Genomic DNA, 21858 nt, shown 5'->3' with positions numbered 1-21858 from the left:
TTATTTATTATAGGCCTATTTATTTATCTTTATTCTTTCATAATTTATTAAATTTATTTATATTTATTCAAAATTTTATTTTTCAGATTGCAATTTGTCATACTCTTCCTGTAAAACCTTGTATCTCCCAGTTTAGTGATTTTTAATTTATTTAATTTTTTGTTTGTTTTTTCAATGAACTGAATGATGAAGCGTTCCTTTGTGTTTTAAGAAATTTCTCCTACTTCTTAAGATAGATGAATTTAAAAAAAAAAAAAAAAAATTAAAAAAACTTCGTTAAGAAAGTACAATTGTCTTTTTAGAGATACGTGGTTCTCACAGGAGACACTACAAGCATATGCTCTCACAGAATATGATGCACTGTGGACTAAACTACCCAGCAGTAAATAAGGGAGTCAAAATTAGCATAGGCCTCAAAACCTACAGCAGTAAAATCCAAAATACATACATTGGCGCAGCAGTAATATTAATACAAAAACATCACATATACAGTATGTTAACAATAAAGATTGACAAATAACATTATTCTGCAGAATGACTACTTTTACTTTTGATATTTTGGGTAAATTCTGCTGATAATACTTAGCTACGTTTTTACTAAAAGAAAATTAAGAATGCAGGATTTTTACTTGAAGTGCAGTATTTTTCACAGTGTAGTAGCCCTTCAGTACTTTTACTTAAGTAAAGGCCGTACTTTATACACCGATGCTGATCCAACACTGACTTTGAATCCAAAGGTGAATCTATTTATAACTGTCTGTGGCTTTGTGTTTGACCTTAGAAACAGCAGTTGACAAAACAGTCTCACTTCAAGATCTAATATGCTTGTGTTTTCAAGCATATCGCACGACCTTTATGAGTGGATGTAGTTTGCTCAGTTGTTAAGGAATTGCAGATTTTGCATCAATTTTAGCAAAAAAAAACAGTCATTTGCGTAAATGGATAGATTTTTATCGTCCTTTTCCAAAAATATTTGTGGCGTTCTTAAAAAACCCCTCAAAAACACCCCAGAACAAGAATACATTAAACACAATGAAATATAACTTTATTGATCCCACTTTACAGACACATATATTAAACAATTAACTCTAAAAAGCTACTCTATACATTATATGCATACTAGATGAAGCATGAAAATATTAAATAAATAATAGGTCCATTACAGCCACCACATATTACTATTTACTACATCGCATACTGAGAAACAATCATATAAAAGTGAGGGTTTGCTGATAAAATAGATAAATACCAGTTGAAGGATTGGAATTTTGTGGTAGCTGCAGATCCAAAACAAAGCCTTTTGTTGTACTTTTAAAACTTTTGTCCCATATAAACAAGGAGAGCATGACCTCAGAACAGCTGGCAGGGTTTTAACAACTTCTTGGAAATGTTCCACAAAGATCTTGTTCACTGTGATTCAAGAGCATTTCCTGCGGTGTTATCATTGGCACGCTGTGCTGCAAACATCCTGTTCAACATCATCCCAACAGTGTTTTACTGGTTTAGGTCTGGGAAGAGACAAGCGTTTTTAGGAAGCTGAAGTCAAACTGCTACTATACACAGAGGTGCCGTGAAACACCATCTCCGTCTCTGTTACGGCATCACCGTTATATGACCAGGCAACATTTTTCCAGCCTCCACTCATCATGTGGTCGTGTGCTGCTGCAGCCCATCTGCTTCAAGGCTGAATGAGTTGTGCGATGTGAGATGCCCCAGTGCACACTAATGTTGTACAGCGCGTTATGTGCATATTTGTAGCCCACCTAGTAGCTTGAATGAATGTTGCCATTCTCCTCTCACCGCAGGACGAGACTGCTGACTGCATGTTTCTTAACCACTGAGAGGCTGTTACAACTGAGTGTCGAGAGCCAAAATCTGATCCTCAGAATAACCGAGACATTTGTTTTCTATTAGCATGATTGCTCTTTTGCATGGTATACACAAAATAATAATGATGCAGATTTGAAATAACATGAAGCAAAAATATTACAGTCTTTTCACAAAACCTTCATTGCGTTGTTGATATTGGCTTCATCAACACATTATACATGACCTGAGATTGTACTTTTCTGCTGCTCTATACTTGATGTATGACATTCTCTGTTATACTGAACTCAACAACAGAGTCAAAATTAAGATATAATATATAGACATAACAGACAACATTAATATATAGATATTATTTAAGTCTGTATGATATTGCTGACATTCACTCATGGCTGTGATCTACACAAATCTCAGATATTTTCATGAATATCACAAAACATCAAACATCTTATCCATTCCTGTCTGCCTGCCTCTAGCATTACGTAAAACTGTAACTGAAGCTCTCAACCTATTTTTCCGCTTTTTTTATAGCAAAGTGTGCAGATTGGGTGAGTTAAACTTTTTAGATGAATACTTCTAGCTTTAAACGAAATATACAGCCGTTTGACAAAAGTCGGGGTTGTCTCAGAGGTCTAGCGTGTAGAATTTACAGGTATCTATTGGTCGGAATATATATAATATATATATTCTAATTTGTGTTTAACCACCTGAAAATAGGAATCATTGTGTTTTCCGTATCCTCAGTGTGAGATGTAACATGTAGTGGATCCTCTCACACGGGGATTTTGTTCTACAGTAGCCCAGAATGGACAAACCAAACACTGGCTCTTCGGGGTATTCTTTACACATTTGGCACACAAAAGAAGGACACTGGGCCATGAGAGGTTGATTTTGTGATTCTAATTTAATACATTTTTTTGAGAAATTCAGAAAATATCTCCCCACGGTTCACTTGTTGTTGTTTCTGTGTGTGCTGAAAAAAAAAAGCCCTGGTTCTGTCACTGGAAAAACAAAGAGAAACAAAAGTGGCTTTGACTGAGAAACACAACACTATCATGCTGTGCTTGTGCAGAGGACAGGGGAAGACCATGGATGCATAAAGATGAAGACGGTGGGAGAGAAAGGTGAAGTGGAGCCTGTGAAGGAGTACTGACTGACTGGAGGGGTGTATGTGTTTGCGTGCTGAGTTATATAAATATAAATATCAGCCATTTTTCTCCAGAATTGCAAACTTCACCTTTAACTCCCATATAGACCAATACTTGTTTAGAATAACTTGTGGGTAGAAAACCCCTGTATGAGCAAATGCTGCCTCAGTTTGTTACTTTTTAGCCACCTAAAAAGGGCCCACCTAAAAAAAAGAAATATGAGATTATAGTACACTTTTTACCATTAGAATATTTTCACAGCTTAATCTTACCATCACAAAGCCTTTTCCATTGGGGAACTGAAGCCGTTATCTCAAAGCAACCAGACTCCTCTGACAAAAACATTCATTTTACTTCACAGAACATGAAAGTTGCTCCACCGTTGCCTCAGTCAGTTAGAGAGTAAGTGAAGAAAGTATTCCATATACAGCGTAAACTTAAATTGAAATAGATCTTTTTGGGTGGTTAAAATACATTTTGCTGTGGCTCCCGTCCACAGCATTACGTTGCTTAACTTCTGTGCCAATAGATTTGGTTTAATAACAAAGAAACACAGTACATTAAAATACACACACAGTGCCAGACAGGTCAGTATATCTGTATATCTTTAAACATTATAGTTACAGCTGAAAATGACAACAGAAATAAACAAATAGCTGATTTCACATACCTCCACAACTGCTATCACCTGCCAGCTGTCTACCCAGAAGTGTTTGTTGTTGTTAGTGTGAAGTCACAATGATTCTGCCTGTAGGGTGAGCATTCACAAATTTCTGTCTTTTAATTCTTTTTTTTTTACCTAAACAAAGACAAAAACACCCATGAGTGTTAAGGACAGATGCTAATAATTCAAAAAAAAAAAATAGGACATGTAAGCTCAGCACACTTTCAGGTATTCTCCCTCTGGAAGGTAATGCCCCCAACTTGCCCATAAATTTGGATTTTAGGACATTTCTAGGATTTTAGGACGTTTCTAGGATTTAGGAAACTTTTAGAAAGGACTGAAGGACATTCTTCAGGATTTTAAGACATTTCTAGGATTTCAGGGCATTTTTAGGATTTAGGATGTTTCTAGGATTTAAGAAACGTTCTAGGATTTTGGGGCATTTCTTGGATTCTAGGACATATCTAGGATTTTAGGATGTTTCTAGGAGTTCAAGACGTTTCTAGGATTCTAGGTTGTTTTTCGTTTTTTATCTTTTAGGACATTCCCAGGATTTCAGAACATTTCTTGTATTTACAAAATAAGGGTCTTAACTAGGATCTCTGTCTAGGATCTCTGGGTGCAGGGGATCCTCCACTGGCCTTTTTTTGGTAAAAAAAATAAAGGTCAGTGGAACTAAAAGCTCTATTTTAATGCTGTTTAATAAACTCTGGCACCTTATGTATACTAAAAGTACAAAAACCCAGTGTGAATCACTTTAATTTTATTGTGAATTAGGAAACGGTTGGGGGCCCGAGGGCTGTGAGTTGAGCATCGCTGCCATAGAGCATAAAAAGGCACAAAATTGAGCTTGTTTATCAGAAAACTTTGGATAAAAATATGAAACAGTTCAATATGCACCTAAAATATAACTTACATTACCCACCGACATCTCTTACTGCCCCCCCCCATTCAAATCAGTCTAGGGGCCTGAATAAACTGCAGTGCTTGAAATAAATTGTATATATCATGCAAATACTCAGTTAGCTGCCTACACATACATGTTCTGTTTGGTTCCTTAAACATACCCCAGTAGCATCAGTGGTGAAAAACCTGGAATACAGCTGGAGTAGGTGTTTGGTTCGTATCAGGTTTTACAGAAACAGCAATTTGGTCGTTGCCTGGATCCAGACCTTTGAATCCGCCCACTTCACAGAGCTCCTGTTGACCAATGGAAATGATCTTGCCGATATCAAGCAAGTCTGGTCGTCCAGCAGTTAATTTCTTTGCAGTCTGCAGAAAAAATGAAAATGAGTTACAGTTAGACTTCACCACATGATTAAAGAACGGACAGAGCGCAAGTCACAGAAACAGGGTGGCTGGTTTGTTAAACAGCCCACCCGGAGATTGAGAGGTCACTCAGGTTAAAATCCCGTGACAGCCGCAGAGACCACCGCTGTCGAGTTGCTGTAAAGCGAGAACACTTCCTGTGCCCGCATAGATTCTTTACAGGAGTACACTGGTGTCATTTAGATTTACAGCCCATTTACTTCTGTTTATGGATAGCTTACATTCCTGTCATTTTGCATGCCTTGACTGTTTCTACTGCAGCAGCTTGCAAAGATAGCCCGAATTGAAATACATAAAAGTATGATCAAGTTTTGTGAGGCTAGATGTTTTCAAAGGGGTTATTTCTTTGCTTTTGTCTGTGGATGTCAGGTGATTGACGCTAAGTAAGGTGTAACATAACACAACGAAATTTCTGCTGACACTTAACTCAGGCACACTTGAGCACAGTGACATAAAGATAAAACAAGATGACAAAACAGAGTTAAGGCTCCTGGTTTACTGTGATGGATTATACGGCTTAGGTGGTGGCTGTGTTTCATCACTGCACAAAAACGAATCATGGCGCTCTGGATGTAATCAAGCCTGGTGGAATCATTTAACAGAGAGACAAAACAGACAATAAAGTGCGATGTCAAGATTTATCGATAAATGTTGGTGTTGACATACACAAAATACCTACACTCTTAAATAACACGGTGCCTACTTGTTTCTAAATAATCTTTAAAGGAGCTGTATGTGACATTCAGAGCATATTTACTGTCCATTTACACTGCCTGTTCAAGGTGAGAATGTTGCGCCGTATTTCCGCCTTGCCATTCTTTATGAAAGGCACTATTGTGAAATGAGGGGACAGAGTTTTCTCGCTTTTAAGCCAGCAGCGGAGGTAGTAATGATGCCAAATCGAGTTAAAGGAACAGCCAGCAGGACAGGAAGGGAGGGTTTTACATTTTGATTATGTGTTATTGTCTGCAACCCACCACTGTGAGATTTAAAAAGTGACTAGCAGCAGTTAGCAGCTGACTCAGAGGGAAGAACAGCAACAAAAATGTCTGCAAATCTGGAAGACATTAAAGTCGAGGAGCTCCTTACCTCGAGGCAGAGGACAGGATCAGCAACAAAGAGCTGTCTCCACATAACACTAAAGGCCGATGCTATTGCATTAAACGTCACGCCTCTTTTGCTTCCGAGCTGCCGGCATGCTATTTAAAATCAGACACTGGGGCAGCATAATATCACAGTTTTTTTATTCTGTGTGAAAAAGCAAAGCCGGCTTAATGTAAGGACTCTGTTGCATATCTCTGTGTAAAAAGGCAAGGCAGCTTTATTTGTAGAGCACATTTCATACAACAGGGTGATGCAAAGTGCTTTACAGAGCAATAAAATCTAAAACATGATAAAGGATACAGGTTTACAACAAGAGTGAAGAGATAAGATATAAAAGGTAAGATCAATTACAAAATGATTTTGAAAATTAATTTCAATTGAAAATAGCAAAATTGCAGACAAGCGTTGCGAAGATAAAAAAGATTATTTAAAGTGATTTAAAATCAAGTTTAAAATGAGTTTGCATTACTGTGTAGAGAAGCCAGTGAAAAAATGGTTTTAGCTTTGAAAAAGTGGTCAGCTTGTCTAACATCATCTGGAGGTTGTTCCAGGTCTGAGCTGCATGATAACAAAACACTGTTTCACTTGTTTTGGAAGGCCGACAAACAGACTGTTGCAGTAATCTAATCTACTGGAAATAAAGGTGTGAGAGAGCCTTTCAAGGTCGTGCTTTGACATTATTTCGTTGACTCTAGTGAAGTTTTTTAAATGGTAGTAGGCAGATGAAGTTACTGATTTGATGTGGCTGTGGAAATTTAAATCTGAGTCCAGGATAACCCCAAGGTTTCTTGCTTGACTCTCGGTTATGAGTGTGAGGGATTCAAGGTGAGAGCTGACACTCTGTCTTTCCTTACGTGGCCTGAAGAGAATGATGTCGGCCTTATTTCTGTTGAGTTGGAGAAAAATCTGATGCATCCAGACACTGATTTGCTCAATACAGCGACACAGATGTTCAACAGGTCCATAATAACCCGGTGCAAGTGATATGTATATTTGTGTGTCATCTGCATAATTATGGTAGGCTACTTTATTATTTTGTATGATTTGGCCTAATGTAAGCATATAGAGATTAAACAAGAGGGGTCCCAAAACTGACCCCTGTGGGACCCAACATGTCACTGCCATCTGCTCTAATTTTCAGTTTATAATTGCAACAAAGTAATTCCTGCATAGGATTTGCAGTCTGAGCTGGGATGCCTGCACATGGCTCTTAACATGTCACAGATTGGTTTGTGGACTGCTATTTTGAAGCCTCAAGTTCTGTGTTTTGGCTGTCGCCATCTTGTTTTGTTTTGGGAGCCATTTGGACGTGAAGTTGGAGCTGTGTAGCTGAGGACACTATCAGCAGACAGCCTGTCACACAAGTGACAAGTTTGGGTTCTAATAAAATCTAAACAAGTTAGTTCTAAAAACATTTTTAAAAATCACTCCTGTGCAGTTTTCATGAATGCTGAAATTAGCTATATTAGGCCGTTAACGTCTTTATTTCTATTGTAAAGTCGGGTATTTCAACATGGGGGTCTGTCGGGATTTATTGTGTTTTGGAGACAGCCTCAAGTGGCCATATGATGGAACAGTGCAAGCAGAGCTGACTGTAAACATGGACACGGACCAGAAAGTGGGCGTTCCACTTCTAGCCATTCTACTAGCGTGGATCGGGACAGCATTGTCAGTGGTAATCGCTGTATGAGCACAGCGCAGAGCAGTAGTGATTAGCGAGCCATTGGAATTCACAAACAGAGACTCACATGCATGTGCAGCCGTACCGTCTTCTACAACAAAATACAGAGAAGCTCAGATTACAACACACACACAAAGGAGAATGTTACCTAATTTTCTGTTCAGGATGCCATAATTTCACTATATCTTTACATAACAAATAGTTGTTTGCTGCTATAATGTTCTAAATGTTGCATACAGCAACTTTAAATTCTAAAGGTCTTGCTGTATATCCGTTTTTTATGGTACAGGAGTGTTAAATTCTCAACAAACCTGTCAAAAGTAATATATTCAGGAATGCTGAGAGAATTTACAGTGTTAACGTTAAGCTACCCTCCAGGTTTTCTCTCCAGATAATCTACATTATGCAGGACTGCTTCTTTATTTCGGTATGTTCAGTATGTGTGGATCTGGTGAGCGGGAAAAACACATTAACTTTCTCTTCCCAGTATCGTTCTCACAAAGAATGTGTTTACAGTGGGTTTATGAGCCGGGTGAGACGCTCTCTCTGCTTGTCTCTCAACAGGGATACAGAGCGGAGGCAGAGGAGGGCAGAGGTGTGCTGGATGGGGGCCACAGCCGGGCCTGATGGCAGGAGCCCAGAACACAGTGAGCTCTAATCACGAACTCTAGAAGCCGCAGAGGTGCTACAGTTCACGTGGAGATACTGAAAAGGTATAGATGGACTGATGGTAGGAAGTGAACAAAAAAGTTAAAATTACATCTGCTACCAATCAATACAGCAGCAAATAGACCAAACTTAGTGTTGAGTCACAAAGACAACAACGAACAAAAACACCAAACAATAACACAAAGTCTGATTTAGGTCTAAAGTAAGGAACTGAGTACTATAGAAATTTAAATGGGCCTCATTATTCATTCTTTATACACACATACATACATAAAAATGTTAAATACATACATTTTAAAGTTTTATGTTACTCTGCATAAACTTAAACTTCATTTATTTTAAAAAGCTAGCTTTGTGTGAAATCTTTAATATCTCCAGGGTAGCAATTAAAAATAGAATCATAATGCATACATATGCATAGTTGGGATGAAATAATAGGAAACTGGCTGTAATTTAAAAAAAACAACTAACTGGAGCAGCGAGGAAATACTACTACCAGTAGATGAGGAACATCAGAGAAATAATGTAATAAGGAGAATTTAATATCACACTGACAATGAGGATGCATGGATAGTGAGCCATATTCTCAGTCTCCCTGAAACATTTAATAAAAAAAGGAAAAGAGGTCAGATTGTCTATCAAATGTTCAAATCAAAATGCAAATAATTCACTAAAATGACCTTATTCTGCATTGTGCAGTCATCTAATATATTCTACACTGACTTCATAGATCTTCAGTTTATGCCATAATTTATAAAAAAAAAATAGCATTTGTTCTTGTGAGTAGGTGTAAAGGTAAAAAATGTATATTCCACTCAAGTTATTATTATTTTTAAATCTTTAAGCAGTTTGATAAATACGGGCTTTGTCTAACTATCTCTTTAAGAATAAATTTTTGTCTGTTCCACTTGTCAACATAAGTTTTTTACTGCAGTCATAATGAATTAACAAAGGAAACACGTGGGTGTGTAACCAATAACATTATTAGGCTCTGTTCTGTCTGGGTTTCCCAAGAAGCCATGTCAGCAAACCAGCAATATTTTCCAAATCAAGTACTTTTTCTTTTTACTTTCAGTACGTACTGCAGCTGCTCTTACAAAGTACGTACTGTTGCATGGAGTATGCATATAAATGTGACATACTACTTCTTCATAACATTCAGCTTGAATCTTGACCTTCTTGCTCATATACAGTGGCAGTTCTAGCACATTTGGTGTCCTAGACCAAAAAAAAAAAATCAATAAATAATCCAATAATCAACATTAAAAAACCCCAAACACATTCACTCGATCAGAATAAACAACAAAACACAATGTGACAGTGAAATAATTGTAATAAAAAGTACAAATTCACTTTCTAAGTAAACTGGGGATGCACCAATTTTGAAATTCATTTTGTTCAATAGTTGTCACTGATGTTCTTATATTGTTTTTCATATGGGGTTTTTTTTTGTTTTTTGTTTTTGCCATCACTGCTTATGTTTCCACCACAGTGTATAGAGCAAAAATTGAAGTAAAATGAAAAAGTACATGATTTGGATCACAGCAGATTTTAAAGTTATCACTTAGCATTACCTTGGAAATATATGAAAACGCTATTTATCGAGCTCGCCAGAGACAGAGGTCATCCCAGAGAGCCCTGCTGTTTACAGAAATGTTAACCTCGCTTTGTGACTTTGCCATACATGTGGTGACTGCAAACAGTGTACATTCTTTGTAATTGATTGATTGACGGATTATAGTCACTGCGGCTGTCAATAAGCTGTCATCTCTCTGAGGCTCAGTCGATGTGACCTATCTTCTGCTGCACAGAGGTCTGTGGGTCAGAATAACCCGAAAAGCACGCAGACTTCCATACTGCAACATGTAAACCAATTCAGGAGGACACATCCTGGTATTTTTGGCATACTGCTTTTGAAATACTATGTTTTGGGACATATGAAATGTTTTTCTGGCATACTAAACATGAAAGTAGTATGGGTGTTGGAATGTACCAATAATAAGTCGTTGATCTGTAAGACCTGAATGGAGTGCTGCAGGGTGCAGAAAACACAGGTAGGCTTGAACTAAGAAGCTTGATACAGCTGGGGCGATGGTCGGGAGAATCTCGGTGATTGCTTGGTCCGCTGGAAATGTCCAGATCTGGAATGACATGAGAATGAGTGATATACCACGAAAAAAACAGAGCAAAAACATGAAAGATGGTCTGTATCAGACTGGACTCGTGACAGAATCCACCCATGATTATTGTTATTAATTACACCTGAGCTTTTCTGCCATTTGACATATCATGTCTGCATTGATATAAGGGACTAAGTCATTTTTGTTTACCTAAATCTACTGTGTGCCCCCACAATCATTGTAACATTTGCTTTTCAGATGTAGCAAAATGATGCATGTCCTAAAAAGTATTAATTTAAAAAATTCAGGTAGCAATTTAACCCTTTAAAACCTGGATCAACACCAGTTTTCTTGTGCTGCGTTCAGATGCCTCTCACAGGCATTTACGATAATAGTGAGAAAATAAGTCATGAGCAACTTGGCAAGAAATGTCCCAAAAATTGTGAGAAATTATTAAAATGTGACAAGTTACTTAAAAGTAGTTTTTAAAATGAGGGGAAAATTACTAGAAAATTATCCCAAAAATAAAGAAAGATGATAATATTTTTTACTTTCTGCACTTTTAGGTCATTTTCTTGTTTGTTTGTTTGTTTGTTTGTTTGTTTGTTTGTTTTAATTTTCAGGTAATTTTCATGTAACTTTTTTGCTCTTTCTTTTGCTCATTTTTATTCCACATCTTCTGAAGTTGCTCGTTGCCCTTTGCCAATATTTTTAAAAGATATCAAACCAATTTGCTCAGGCTTCAAAAGTTTAAGCATTAATTTATCTAAATTAATTGAGGTAACTTGGTAGCATGACCCATAAAAAAGAGACCATGGATGAGCAAGATTACTTGTATTCTTTGTCTCATCAGTATTTCTGTCTTTATTTTGTTGTGTTACTCCAAATTAAAAGCCCTTTACTTCCTTTTGCAAAATAAATGTTGCCGCCGGGGAGGTGCTGTGCTCATTAAAGTTTTTTTCTTTTCATCAGTGTTGTGCTTGCTCCAAAAGCTTTAGTGTGAATTTGTCCTGCTTCCTGCTGTAAACAATCCGAATTGGCACATAACGTTAAATAATAAAAAGAACAGAGACCGGTCTCCTGAGCATTGGCCTCGTCTGTTTGCATCAATTATACTAATCATCATAAAGTCGGCGCAGTAATCATTTATTGTACGTCCAGCTGTGCTGTGAGCAGAGACACTGTAACTGAACTGAACAGACCCCACAAGCATTTATTGGTGTAATCACAGCTCACATGATGTACTTTTGTACAGGCTATGATTTTTCTTTTGATTTGTTGTGCCAACAGTTTTAATCCACGTGCACTCACCCTGCCACCCGAGGCAAACACAGCATATAATAAGGCTACCTGACGGAGCCTGCGAGCGGAGCCATCACAGGTGTTAACACGCCTGTTGTACTGTGTTAAATGTGGTAAGCAGCCTGTCAATTTATGCCAGGCCGGTGAGGACAGATGTGATGGTGTGTTGTGTGGAGTCAAAATGTGATGGAAACAGAAACTGATAGATGTCACAACACTGTCTCTAAGATCCTTGCTGTGGGTAATGTCACACCTATTTACATCATAACTGACACGTAAAAGATTTAATATTCTTTCCTGTTTCACAAAGGGGAATTCAATTCTGTTTCTGCATAAATATGCATTTTTTTACTGTTTACCTAGAGAAAAAATATTTAATTCCTTGTTCATGTCTGTGAATACAGTATGAGGATCATATTAAACTATAAGCTTAGCCAAGCTCAGCACAGATTCTGGATATCTTTGGAGGCAAACTTTTCTGATAACTGAAGGTGATTCATCTGTAAAATTGTGGAAATGATGCTGAATACAGAATATATGAAACAAATATCCATAAATAAAGTTACAGATTAAAAACTGAATAAAATTTAATCTACAGAATTCATTTTCCCTGTGAAATAAAAAGCTGCACATAACACAAGCCCATCTCACACTGCCTCTTCAAGGTGGCAATTTCACGCAGATATGCTGCCTCATCAATCTGTATAAAAGGTGCAATTGCATCGAGGGTCGTAACAGCACGGATGTCTGTGATGATAATGATGATGTCTGTATAAATGGGACAATCGGCAGGACAAGGTCATGGATGGCACGGATGAGACGCTCTGACGATGTGTTATGTGTGCCACACACAGCTGGGAGATTCAAACAGTAGCTGTTCGCAGTTGGACACTTACTCAAAAAGGGAGAACTGTGGCCGAAAATGCCCACCAACTGGGAAAACAATGAGGTCCAGGAGGTCCTTTCCCTCTGAACAGAGATCAGCTGCCATGTAACAGAGACAGTGAACGATATTTGGGTTTCCATTAACCCTCAAATTGCACAAATACACCTAATGGAAACAGGTCAGTGTCGAAAAAACTCCCATTTATCGTAAAAAGGTTTTTACGCTCGCATGAGGTGGTATTTTCGGGCTATTTGAAAAAGCCATATTTGGCAAAACTGCAATGGAAGTGCTTTTTTGCTTTTTATAGGTCACTCGATGCTATGGCTATGTGCTTGTTGGTAGGAAGTGGCTCACTCGGGCATGATGCAGCTGGCGCTACAGGAGGTGTTATTGTATCACATAACTCTTCAAAAGTTGAGTGGATCATCCAGAAGTTTTGAATCCACAATTCCTCTGTGAAATCGTGGACTATCACCTCCCAGAAATCCCTTACACATGACCGCCTTCACATACAAGGGGCTAATTACGTCTATTGTGGTGGCTGCAATAGAAATAAACCTGCCAAAGTTTTGAACATCCATCGTCATGCTTCTTAGAAAGTTAATGCAAGAGGAGAAGTGCATAACACTGCAAGAAAAGTTGCATGACATCACTCAGTGGAAACGCAGACATCTCGCAATTGTGTTTTATCGACATTTCAAAAATCTGGCATAATTTTTCTTTAATTTTTGCACAAATCTGTAATGGTAACCTGCCTTTTGATATGTTATGTCATTGTTATTGTGCATGTATATATATGTCAGGCTAGAGGCCAACATTCTTCTGCTACATGCCTGTCGTGCCTCTTTTGGTTCCATGATGCCGACATGCTGTCTATAATCACACACTGAGGAGGCATGATGCCGCCATCATTTGGTTTTGTGTAAAAATGCAAAGGTTACATGGAGGGACTTTGTAGCAGCCCTATAGTGCTATATCTGTGTAAGAGCTACAGAGTTCAATGCCCTCTCTATGGGTGTTTGTCTGATCAATTTACTATTAACCAATAAACTAGAAATCCAACATCCAACCATATCCTGCTCACATGGCTAACTATAAAATCAGGGACTTTGCTGTCCTCTGTTGAGCCTCTCAGGGTGTGCATCATCTTCCTGCCTCTTTAACATCTAACTCTGTAAAACATTCAAGGCTGAATCTGTGTCCTGTGTAGTGGACGCTGCCCTGTAGGAGCTGAAAGCTTATCAACAGATTCCTGTAAATTTCCTGAAAAACTCAAACCATGTCAGACACAGACTTGTATATGAAGCGCACTTGTAAAGACAGTCACCACTAAGTCAATGAGCATTAAGTATCAAACCCTCAGTATTAGCTAAGGTGTGTTTTCCACTTCAAAAGAAGAGCTGCTCTTATTACGTTAATCTCATGGTTCAACATGTTGTGCCTTGAAAATGTAAAGGAAAAATTGGGAGTATCCACCGATGGATTAAAACAACGTCTCACTGCCTCACAAGTATTCAGAGCTTTAATCCAGTGTTCAGATACTCTCCATTTTAACTCAACTGAATCTATTACTCTGCACCTGGTCCAAATACAAGAATTAGATGTGCATACCTGTCTGTACCTAGAGACTACACCCGGAATATATAAGGTATACATGATTTTGTCTTAGTAGGTAAAAAAAAAATGTAGATTTACCCAAAACATTACTTTCAAGAACAGTGTGAGACATCACCCCTCACAAATGTTATGGAAAGTGAGTATGCAATATTGTTAAACAGTCACATTTTACTTTTGTAAGGTTTAGGCATCAAGCTACATTGTCAGGTTTAAACACTTATTTTAATGGTGTGGGTTAAAACGAGTATGTTTGATAAGAAATGTGATGTGATTTGACTGACATCATTTTAAGTATGTCAGCATTGGCTTTTGGTTTCAAACGGGACACGAACAACAGTCTCCTGGGCGAAAGTCCTATGTTTATTTGATCCCATCCATCCACTCCAGCCTCCTCCTTTGTCCCTCTTTAAGGCCTGAACACACCAAACTGACATCATAAAACGAGCAGGGATGAAGGCTAACTGTTGCGCTGCCTCACGTCACCTGTTTCTTGACCAAAAAGTTTCGCTTGAACGCACTGCAAAGACTATAGCCAACGAACATCTATGCTCTGCACCAATATGAGAGTTAATAACTCTCAATACCAACAGTTGCCTGAAGTCTGTATTCATCATTTGTCAGAGATGGACAGGACGGATTCAAGATGCTAGTTAGCCAGTTAGCACATTAACAACACGACTCCATGTTGAAAGAACAAATGATATTTGAAGTAGCAAACAATAACACAAACAATTACAAAACATCTCAGCTAAAGAGCTCAGTAGCTAAAAATATAATATTACCTTATATAGCAAGTTTAGTTCAATCTCAGGGTCATACCTCAAATCTATGCTCCCGAAGACAACTGGTAACAGCCATTAAATGGGCTGATAACACTACAAGTGGGTGGAGAGATACAACTGTAAGATACCAGTACAAGGTCGTGTAACCATGAATACACTGTCGTGTGTACATCTGAAGTAACAGGAGTGCTTTCTGTGCTGGTTGACCCCCTCAGGTTGTGTGCCCATGAGGTCTTCCATGCTGGTCCTGTTCCTCCTCTTCAGTGCCCAGGCTGTGGCCGCCATCGGAGGAGCAGCACAGCAGCAGGGTCCAGGCAACAACACCACCTCCATCCCCACAGTGGACCCCAAACTCTTCACCAAGCGCCGCTACCTCTCGCCCCGCGTGCTCTTCAGCGCTCAGCCGCCTGATGCAGAACCGACGGAGTCACAGAGTGGCGGCAAAAGGACCCGCAGGCGAGCGGGTCAGCCGCAGCACCGTGGAGTTTACTCAGTGTGTGAGAGCATCAGCGTCTGGGTGGGCAACAAGACCAAAGCCACGGACATCTCAGGCAACGAGGTGACAGTGCTGCCGGACGTCAATATCAACAATGTAAACAAGAAGCAGTACTTCTTTGAGACGACGTGTCACAGCGCCCGCTCGGGCAGCTCTGGCTGTTTGGGGATCGACGCCAGACACTGGAACTCCTACTGCACCAACTCACACACTTTTGTACGAGCGCTGACTTCCCATAAGAACCTGGTGGCCTGGAGGCTCATACGCATCAACGTGGCCTGTGTATGTGTGCTGAGCCGCAAGTCGTGGCGGCAGTGACGACTTTCCATGCACATCACAGGATCACACCCTCAGTCAAATAGAAATACTGACATACTCATCACCAAAGACTGATCACCCCCTGCACAAAGTAAATTATTGGTATATGTTAAAGTATCAGGACTGCATGTATATACACCAGGCTTGGGTCAAATCGTATCTGTCTGTGGCTGCTGATTTCACTTGTTTAGAAGTCCCAAACATGAAGGAGTTGTTGCTGTGTCACTTAGCGTCTGACTGTCCTAGCTGCTGTTTATAACAGGTTCAGCTCACAGTGGTTTAAACCGCAGCTATCAAACTCATACAGATTTCTCTTAACCCTCATGTTGTCCTTGGAGCCAATCTGACCCCTAATGAAATCTTTTGACATCAAAATACGTTTTTTATACTTATATAAACAAGGTCTATTGGCCCTAAATTCCAAAACGAAGGGAAAAATGTGTGGTAATGGGTTGGACTAAAGTAAGACTTAAGGTGTAACACAGATTGACAATTTATACAACAGGTTTTAAATAACAGGGTGGGGTCAAAATGACCCCAGAGGACAAAAGGTGTATGGCAATCAGGAGGTCATTACAAAAGGAAAACCACCGACTTTTGACATCAAAGTCTGTTTTCAGTACTACTGCCTGAGATAAAAAGTTGAATAAAAGCCTTTTGAGGCTCCAGAGGGAGTCGATAAATCACCTCAAGTAATGTCACTAGAGTCTGCGCCGTTGAGAGCTGAAGACTACAAGGTTGAAATTAACAGCTCAAGGCTGCATTACATCATGGGTAATGTAGGCACCAGGTTTTGCTGAGGAAGAAAAATGTGTGGAGAAAGAACCCCATTATCTCTAGCTCTGCTACATCGATTTTCATCCTTTTTTAAAGCAACTGTCTATCGTGAATCTGACATTACATTATACAACATTATTAGTAGCAACTCCTTAGTGACTGTGTCAAATACTTTATATCTACAGTAGCAATTATCATGTGAAATAACATCAATCTAATAGATGAAAAGAGACTGATAAAAATTGGTTAAATAAACGACTACAATTAAAATAAAAAATACAATCGAGTTGGAACAGAAAGAAAATCTAATGCTGGTATAGAAAGTAAATTACAAAAAAATCACAAAGAGAATTTAGTAGCACATTAACGATGCATGAAAGGGGATTTCAACTAAATAAAAGCAACGTCATACTTTTTTTTTGCACCACTAAAGAAGGAAAAAATAAAGTTGTGGTACATCCTATCAATTGTTCGCATCAAATGCAAAAGACAGTGTCTTATTCTGACTGTTGGGTCTGACTTCTGAGTCGGGTATTAATTTGTTTCAGCTGTCTGATTTTATATTATAACTAACTGCTAAGGAAATAACTTCAAAACACCACTGAAACAATATACTATAGTGTGAATTTCATCATTTACAGACCAGTTCAACATGACCTTTGACCTCCTTTCAGCCTCTGCTGCAGATTTAATTCAAACCTCAGATACAATAACCTCTAGTGGCCTTCAGGTGACCAAAACAAGCTGACACAAGAACTGATAAAACTCAACTGCAGTTTGTGAAGACAATGCAGTAGTACCTAACCCTTTGAAGCCAGAACAAATGGCTTCAAAGACAATGAGCAACTTCACAAGAAATGATGCAAAAAGTAGCAAAAAAAAAAACAAAAATTTCCCCAAAAATTGAAAAAAAAAAAAAAAAAGTAAAAACCAAAAACAAACAAGGAAATGACCTGAAAAAATGCTAAAAATGAAAAAAGTACCATATATTCTGTTTCTATATATATGTCTAATAATCATACATATAGTTTCTGGACATTTTCCCTATTTTTTAGTGTGATAATTTTCTAATATTTCTCTATCTTTCTCCTTTTTCTAACATTAATTTTCAAGTTGTTTTCTCATCACTTTTTACCAATTTCTTGCAATTTGCTTATTGCCTTTTCCCGTGTTTTTGAAGAGAGTTAAGCCTTTTTGCTCAGGTTTCAAACGTTTAAATACTCATGAAAGGTGTCTGATTGAAAGCACAAGGAAAACGGATATCCATCCAGGTTTCAAAGGGTTAAGAAACAATGATTTTGTTCAAGGCTCCAGGGGTTTAAACCTGTGCTAAACCTAAAACCGCAGCTAAGCTGTGACAGCGTATAAGCACAAGGACTCAGTGATGCGGATTATAGTTCTTCTTCTGCCACCCATTATATCCTCCTATAGTACATCACACTCCCTATACTTAGACTGATGCAACCTACACATTTTGGAACTACAATTTGACCCAGGTCTGATATAAGCAAACCTTTTATTAAAATGTTGTTGTTGATATTGTTATTTATTAAACACTTACATGCACTGTGTGTTTTATGAAGCTGATTGTATGAATGGAAAGCCTGTTGTTCCTCAGAGGCCGAGGACTGAATGAGTAACCACTTGACACAAAAAAGAAATCCTTTTTTTTTGGCCTGAAAAATGAAGAGAAAAGCCATATGGATTCATTTTACTGTCAGTAATTTGGCGTTATGGCTTTGCTTTTATGTTTTTCTCCTGCTTTTTATTCAACAGTAGATATAAAACAAAAAGGGAAAAGACGTGAACATAAATAAGCCTGTGATTCATCAGGCTAACTCCCGCTGATAATATCATGGCCTGCCATTTGCTTTGTTTTGGCAGTGACATTTCAGTTTTGTCAGTGCACTACAAATTGTACGATGCATCCTGTCAGTATCTGGGCTAGTGATTTTGTTAGGCTCAAATCCCAATTTTTGTATCACAGCTGATATTTAAGACGTCTGACGTGAGCTCAGAGAGCTTGGAGGTGAGGTAGTAGCAGAAACAAACAGGCTGCTGAGGTTATGTTCCTGGAAAACGAGACTTTTATGTGAAGCATCCTGATTTTGAGCAACCTGCCAACTGTAAATACCATTTTTCAGAGTGAGCTTGTTTAGTTTACTACTGACTTGTTTACCTCAAATGAAAAAACACTGCTCCAACATGAAATACAGCACTGCCCTCTAGAGGCCAGAAGCTCAAACAAGTCTTTAAATAAAACTTCAGTTTTTGACCATACATTCATAATTATGTCAACACTGGATCAGATGTTAACTTGATTTATTTAACCCTTAGGGCCCGCTTTAATATTGCATATTTACTCATATCACTCTGCATACAAACTGTGCTTTTCAAAATCAAGCTTTTAAAAAAAATTAGTAATACATTAGTATTATTTTCTACTTTCATTGAGTTAATTTTTAACAAAAAACAAACTAAATTTTGGAATTATAACCCTCTAAATGCCAGGTTTTTGTCATGATGCCACCATGTTTTTACATCAATAAAATTTAAAAAAAATATATTTTTTTTTAGTATACTGTGTATGAATGTCAGTGCTTGGGAAATTACAATAATTGCCAGCAACATTGATTTTTATACATTATTATTTCTTGTGCAGTGCCAAATAGCCACACTCATACCATTCTGCACATAAAATGAATGAAAATAATAATTTTCATGTTTTACTTTTAGCTGATCACATTTGGTAAAAGGGACAAAAATACAGGGGAATCCAGAAAAACTACAATAAAGCAACTTCCTTCATTTCAACTTGTGCCTGGGTCTTAAACTGGGGTCCAGGACCCTGAGAGGGTCCTCAGAGTAACTGTAGGGGGGTTGCCAAATTACTGATGATTTTTTTTGGAAAATATTTTTACTTTCCAAGAATTAAACTATGTCTTAAAATACACATTAACATGAATCTAACATATTTTGGCTCTTGCAATAAGGGGATCTTTGTGACAATGGATTTTCCTACCTGAAAAGCAAATAAGATGGCAGTTTTATAGACTACAGCATATGAGGAAGGGTGCCGCTGCAGGGGCCCTTGGCCTGAAAACGCAGAGAACACCTGAACTAGTGTGTTCAAACCAAACACAAGCTAACAGACTGTATTTGCACTTCTCAGTTTGTGCACTAGATGGAGACAGTGACGTGTCTGAATATTTAGTCCCATAATACAATGTACCTGTTTTGGTCATTTCTGAGGTTTCCATACTTAGAGACATATGCAGATATACATATCAAGTTTTCAGATGTTGACACACAGTGTCAGGACTCTGAAGAGGGAAATTAATTTATGAATTACTCACAGGACTTGCATTTCATGACTGTCTACCACAATCGTTTTAACTTGTTTCATTTTTTTATAATCATTAGTTTAGTTTTTTTTTCATTAGTCCTCATAAAAGCAGATTATACAAAATTCCATGATTACTTCTGTCTCGTCTCCTCTGATCTCTTGGATTCATAAAGATGACAGTTGCACATTATGGAGATCAGGTTACAGTATTGCACCAGATTTACATATCAAGCACAGTAGAGGAGGGTGAGGAGGGTGAGAAGGGTGAGGGGGGTGAGGAGAGGGCGGCTGTGGGGAGATAATGGGATTTTGACTCCATTATAGCCCGAGGATATGGTTTCAGTTTGGGTGTACTTCCACAGTGATAATTACAGCTCTGAATTCATGACAGGATTGGATGACCAAACTGCTATCAGGTTAACATTGATGCAGTTCAGTGAGCTTATTCAGAGTTACATTGAAACTATTAATCATCTATCTATCTATCTATCTATCTATCTATCTATCTATCTATCTATCTATCTATCTATCTATCTATCTATCTATCTATCTATCTATCTATCTATCTATCTATCTATCTATCTATCTATCTATCTATCTATCTATCTATCTATCTATGATATTTTGGCTGACTCTTGTCATATGACAGACAGGGAGGGGGTGGGCAGTGATGTGATGTGTCTCATGATCTGATCCTCACTGATAGTCTGGCAGACAAACAGGGGGTCGCTGTTTCCCTCCCACAATACAGCAGCAAACAAAGGCCGCACAAACATGAGAAGCTTGACTGTCAGAGCGCGTGAACCCGAGCTGACCCGCTCCGGCCTGCTGAGGAGACACAGAAGAGCTTCATATGCGGCCTCCATTCACAAGAACTGACTCACAACACTACAATACTACGCATGCATGTGTTTTACTTACACAAATACTAATTAAGTAAACTACCAAATGTCAGCATGTAGGATACCAAGTGCAGTTTGCATATGAAAACATATACAAAATAAAGTAGGTATAGAACAATGATACTCAACTCGTGGGCCAAATCTGGCCCCTAGTAAGGTGCTGGCTTGCCCCCCCTCCCAACCATTTTTTAAATTCACAATAAAAAAATAAAGTGATTCATAAATGGGAATAGTTTTTTCACTTTTAGTGCACATAAGGTGCCAGAGTGCATAAAACAGCATCAAAACAGAGCTTGTCTGTCAAACAAAGTGCCAGTAGGGGATAACCCGCACCCCCTGATAGAGGTCCGAGGTAAGCCCCTATGGTCCTAGAACACCCTAAAGTCCTAGAAATGTCCTAAAATCTTAGAAATGTCCTGAAATCCTAGATATGTCCAAAAATCCTATTGACAGCCTAAAATCTGAAAAAAAAGTCCTAAAATCTTAGAAAATTCCCCAATCCCCCAAAAGATATTCAAATCCAAGAAATGTCATAAAATCCTAGAAACATCCTAAAATCTTAGAAATGTCGTGAAATATTAGAAATGGCCTAAAATTATAGAAACGTCAGAATATTACAGAAACATCCTAAAACATCTTACAATCTTTGAAAAGTCCTTAAATCATAGAAACACTGTAAAACATCCTAAAATTTTAGAAATGTCCTAAAATCATAATAATGTCCTAAAGTACTAGAAATGTCTGAAAGTGATATCTGCTGAAACTGTCACTTTATCCAAACATTGGTACATGAGACGGATATCTGTGACAACAATCATGGTCCTCTGTCTCCTCCTGATTCTTCTCACTGCATTTACAAAAAACAGCTGAATGAATGCCGTCAGTCATGG

At 38.2% G+C, this 21858-nt stretch overlaps 1 protein-coding gene and 1 long non-coding RNA gene across 3 annotated transcripts in view; one reads left to right on the top strand and one right to left on the bottom strand.

Annotated features, from left to right (window-relative positions):
• ngfb (nerve growth factor b (beta polypeptide)) overlaps positions 1-16583 on the top strand; it is a 36368-nt gene extending 19785 nt beyond the window's left edge. The window contains exons 2-3 of the mRNA XM_042508562.1: positions 8318-8466; positions 15345-16583. Coding sequence (XP_042364496.1) covers positions 15356-15943 — 588 coding nt within the window. The 5' untranslated portion in view covers positions 8318-8466; positions 15345-15355 and the 3' untranslated portion in view covers positions 15944-16583. The remainder of the gene's footprint in view (positions 1-8317; positions 8467-15344) is intronic.
• LOC121959318 overlaps positions 1061-21858 on the bottom strand; it is a 44207-nt gene continuing 23409 nt past the window's right edge. Inside the window, exons 3-6 of one of the 2 annotated variants that reach the window (XR_006106895.1) lie at positions 10416-10563; positions 4707-4911; positions 3646-3774; positions 1061-1508 (exon numbers count right to left, since the gene is read on the bottom strand). This is a non-coding gene — a long non-coding RNA (uncharacterized LOC121959318). Of the gene's footprint in view, positions 1509-2800; positions 3775-4706; positions 4912-10415; positions 10564-21858 lie in introns of those variants that run through there. The other variant, XR_006106893.1, reaches the window with a different exon arrangement.

Source organism: Plectropomus leopardus, chromosome 2 (assembly GCF_008729295.1).
Source record: "Plectropomus leopardus isolate mb chromosome 2, YSFRI_Pleo_2.0, whole genome shotgun sequence".
Taxonomy (NCBI): Eukaryota; Metazoa; Chordata; class Actinopteri; order Perciformes; family Serranidae; genus Plectropomus; species Plectropomus leopardus.
Note: the sequence above shows the minus strand (reverse complement) of the source record. Positions and strands in the feature narration are given on the sequence as shown.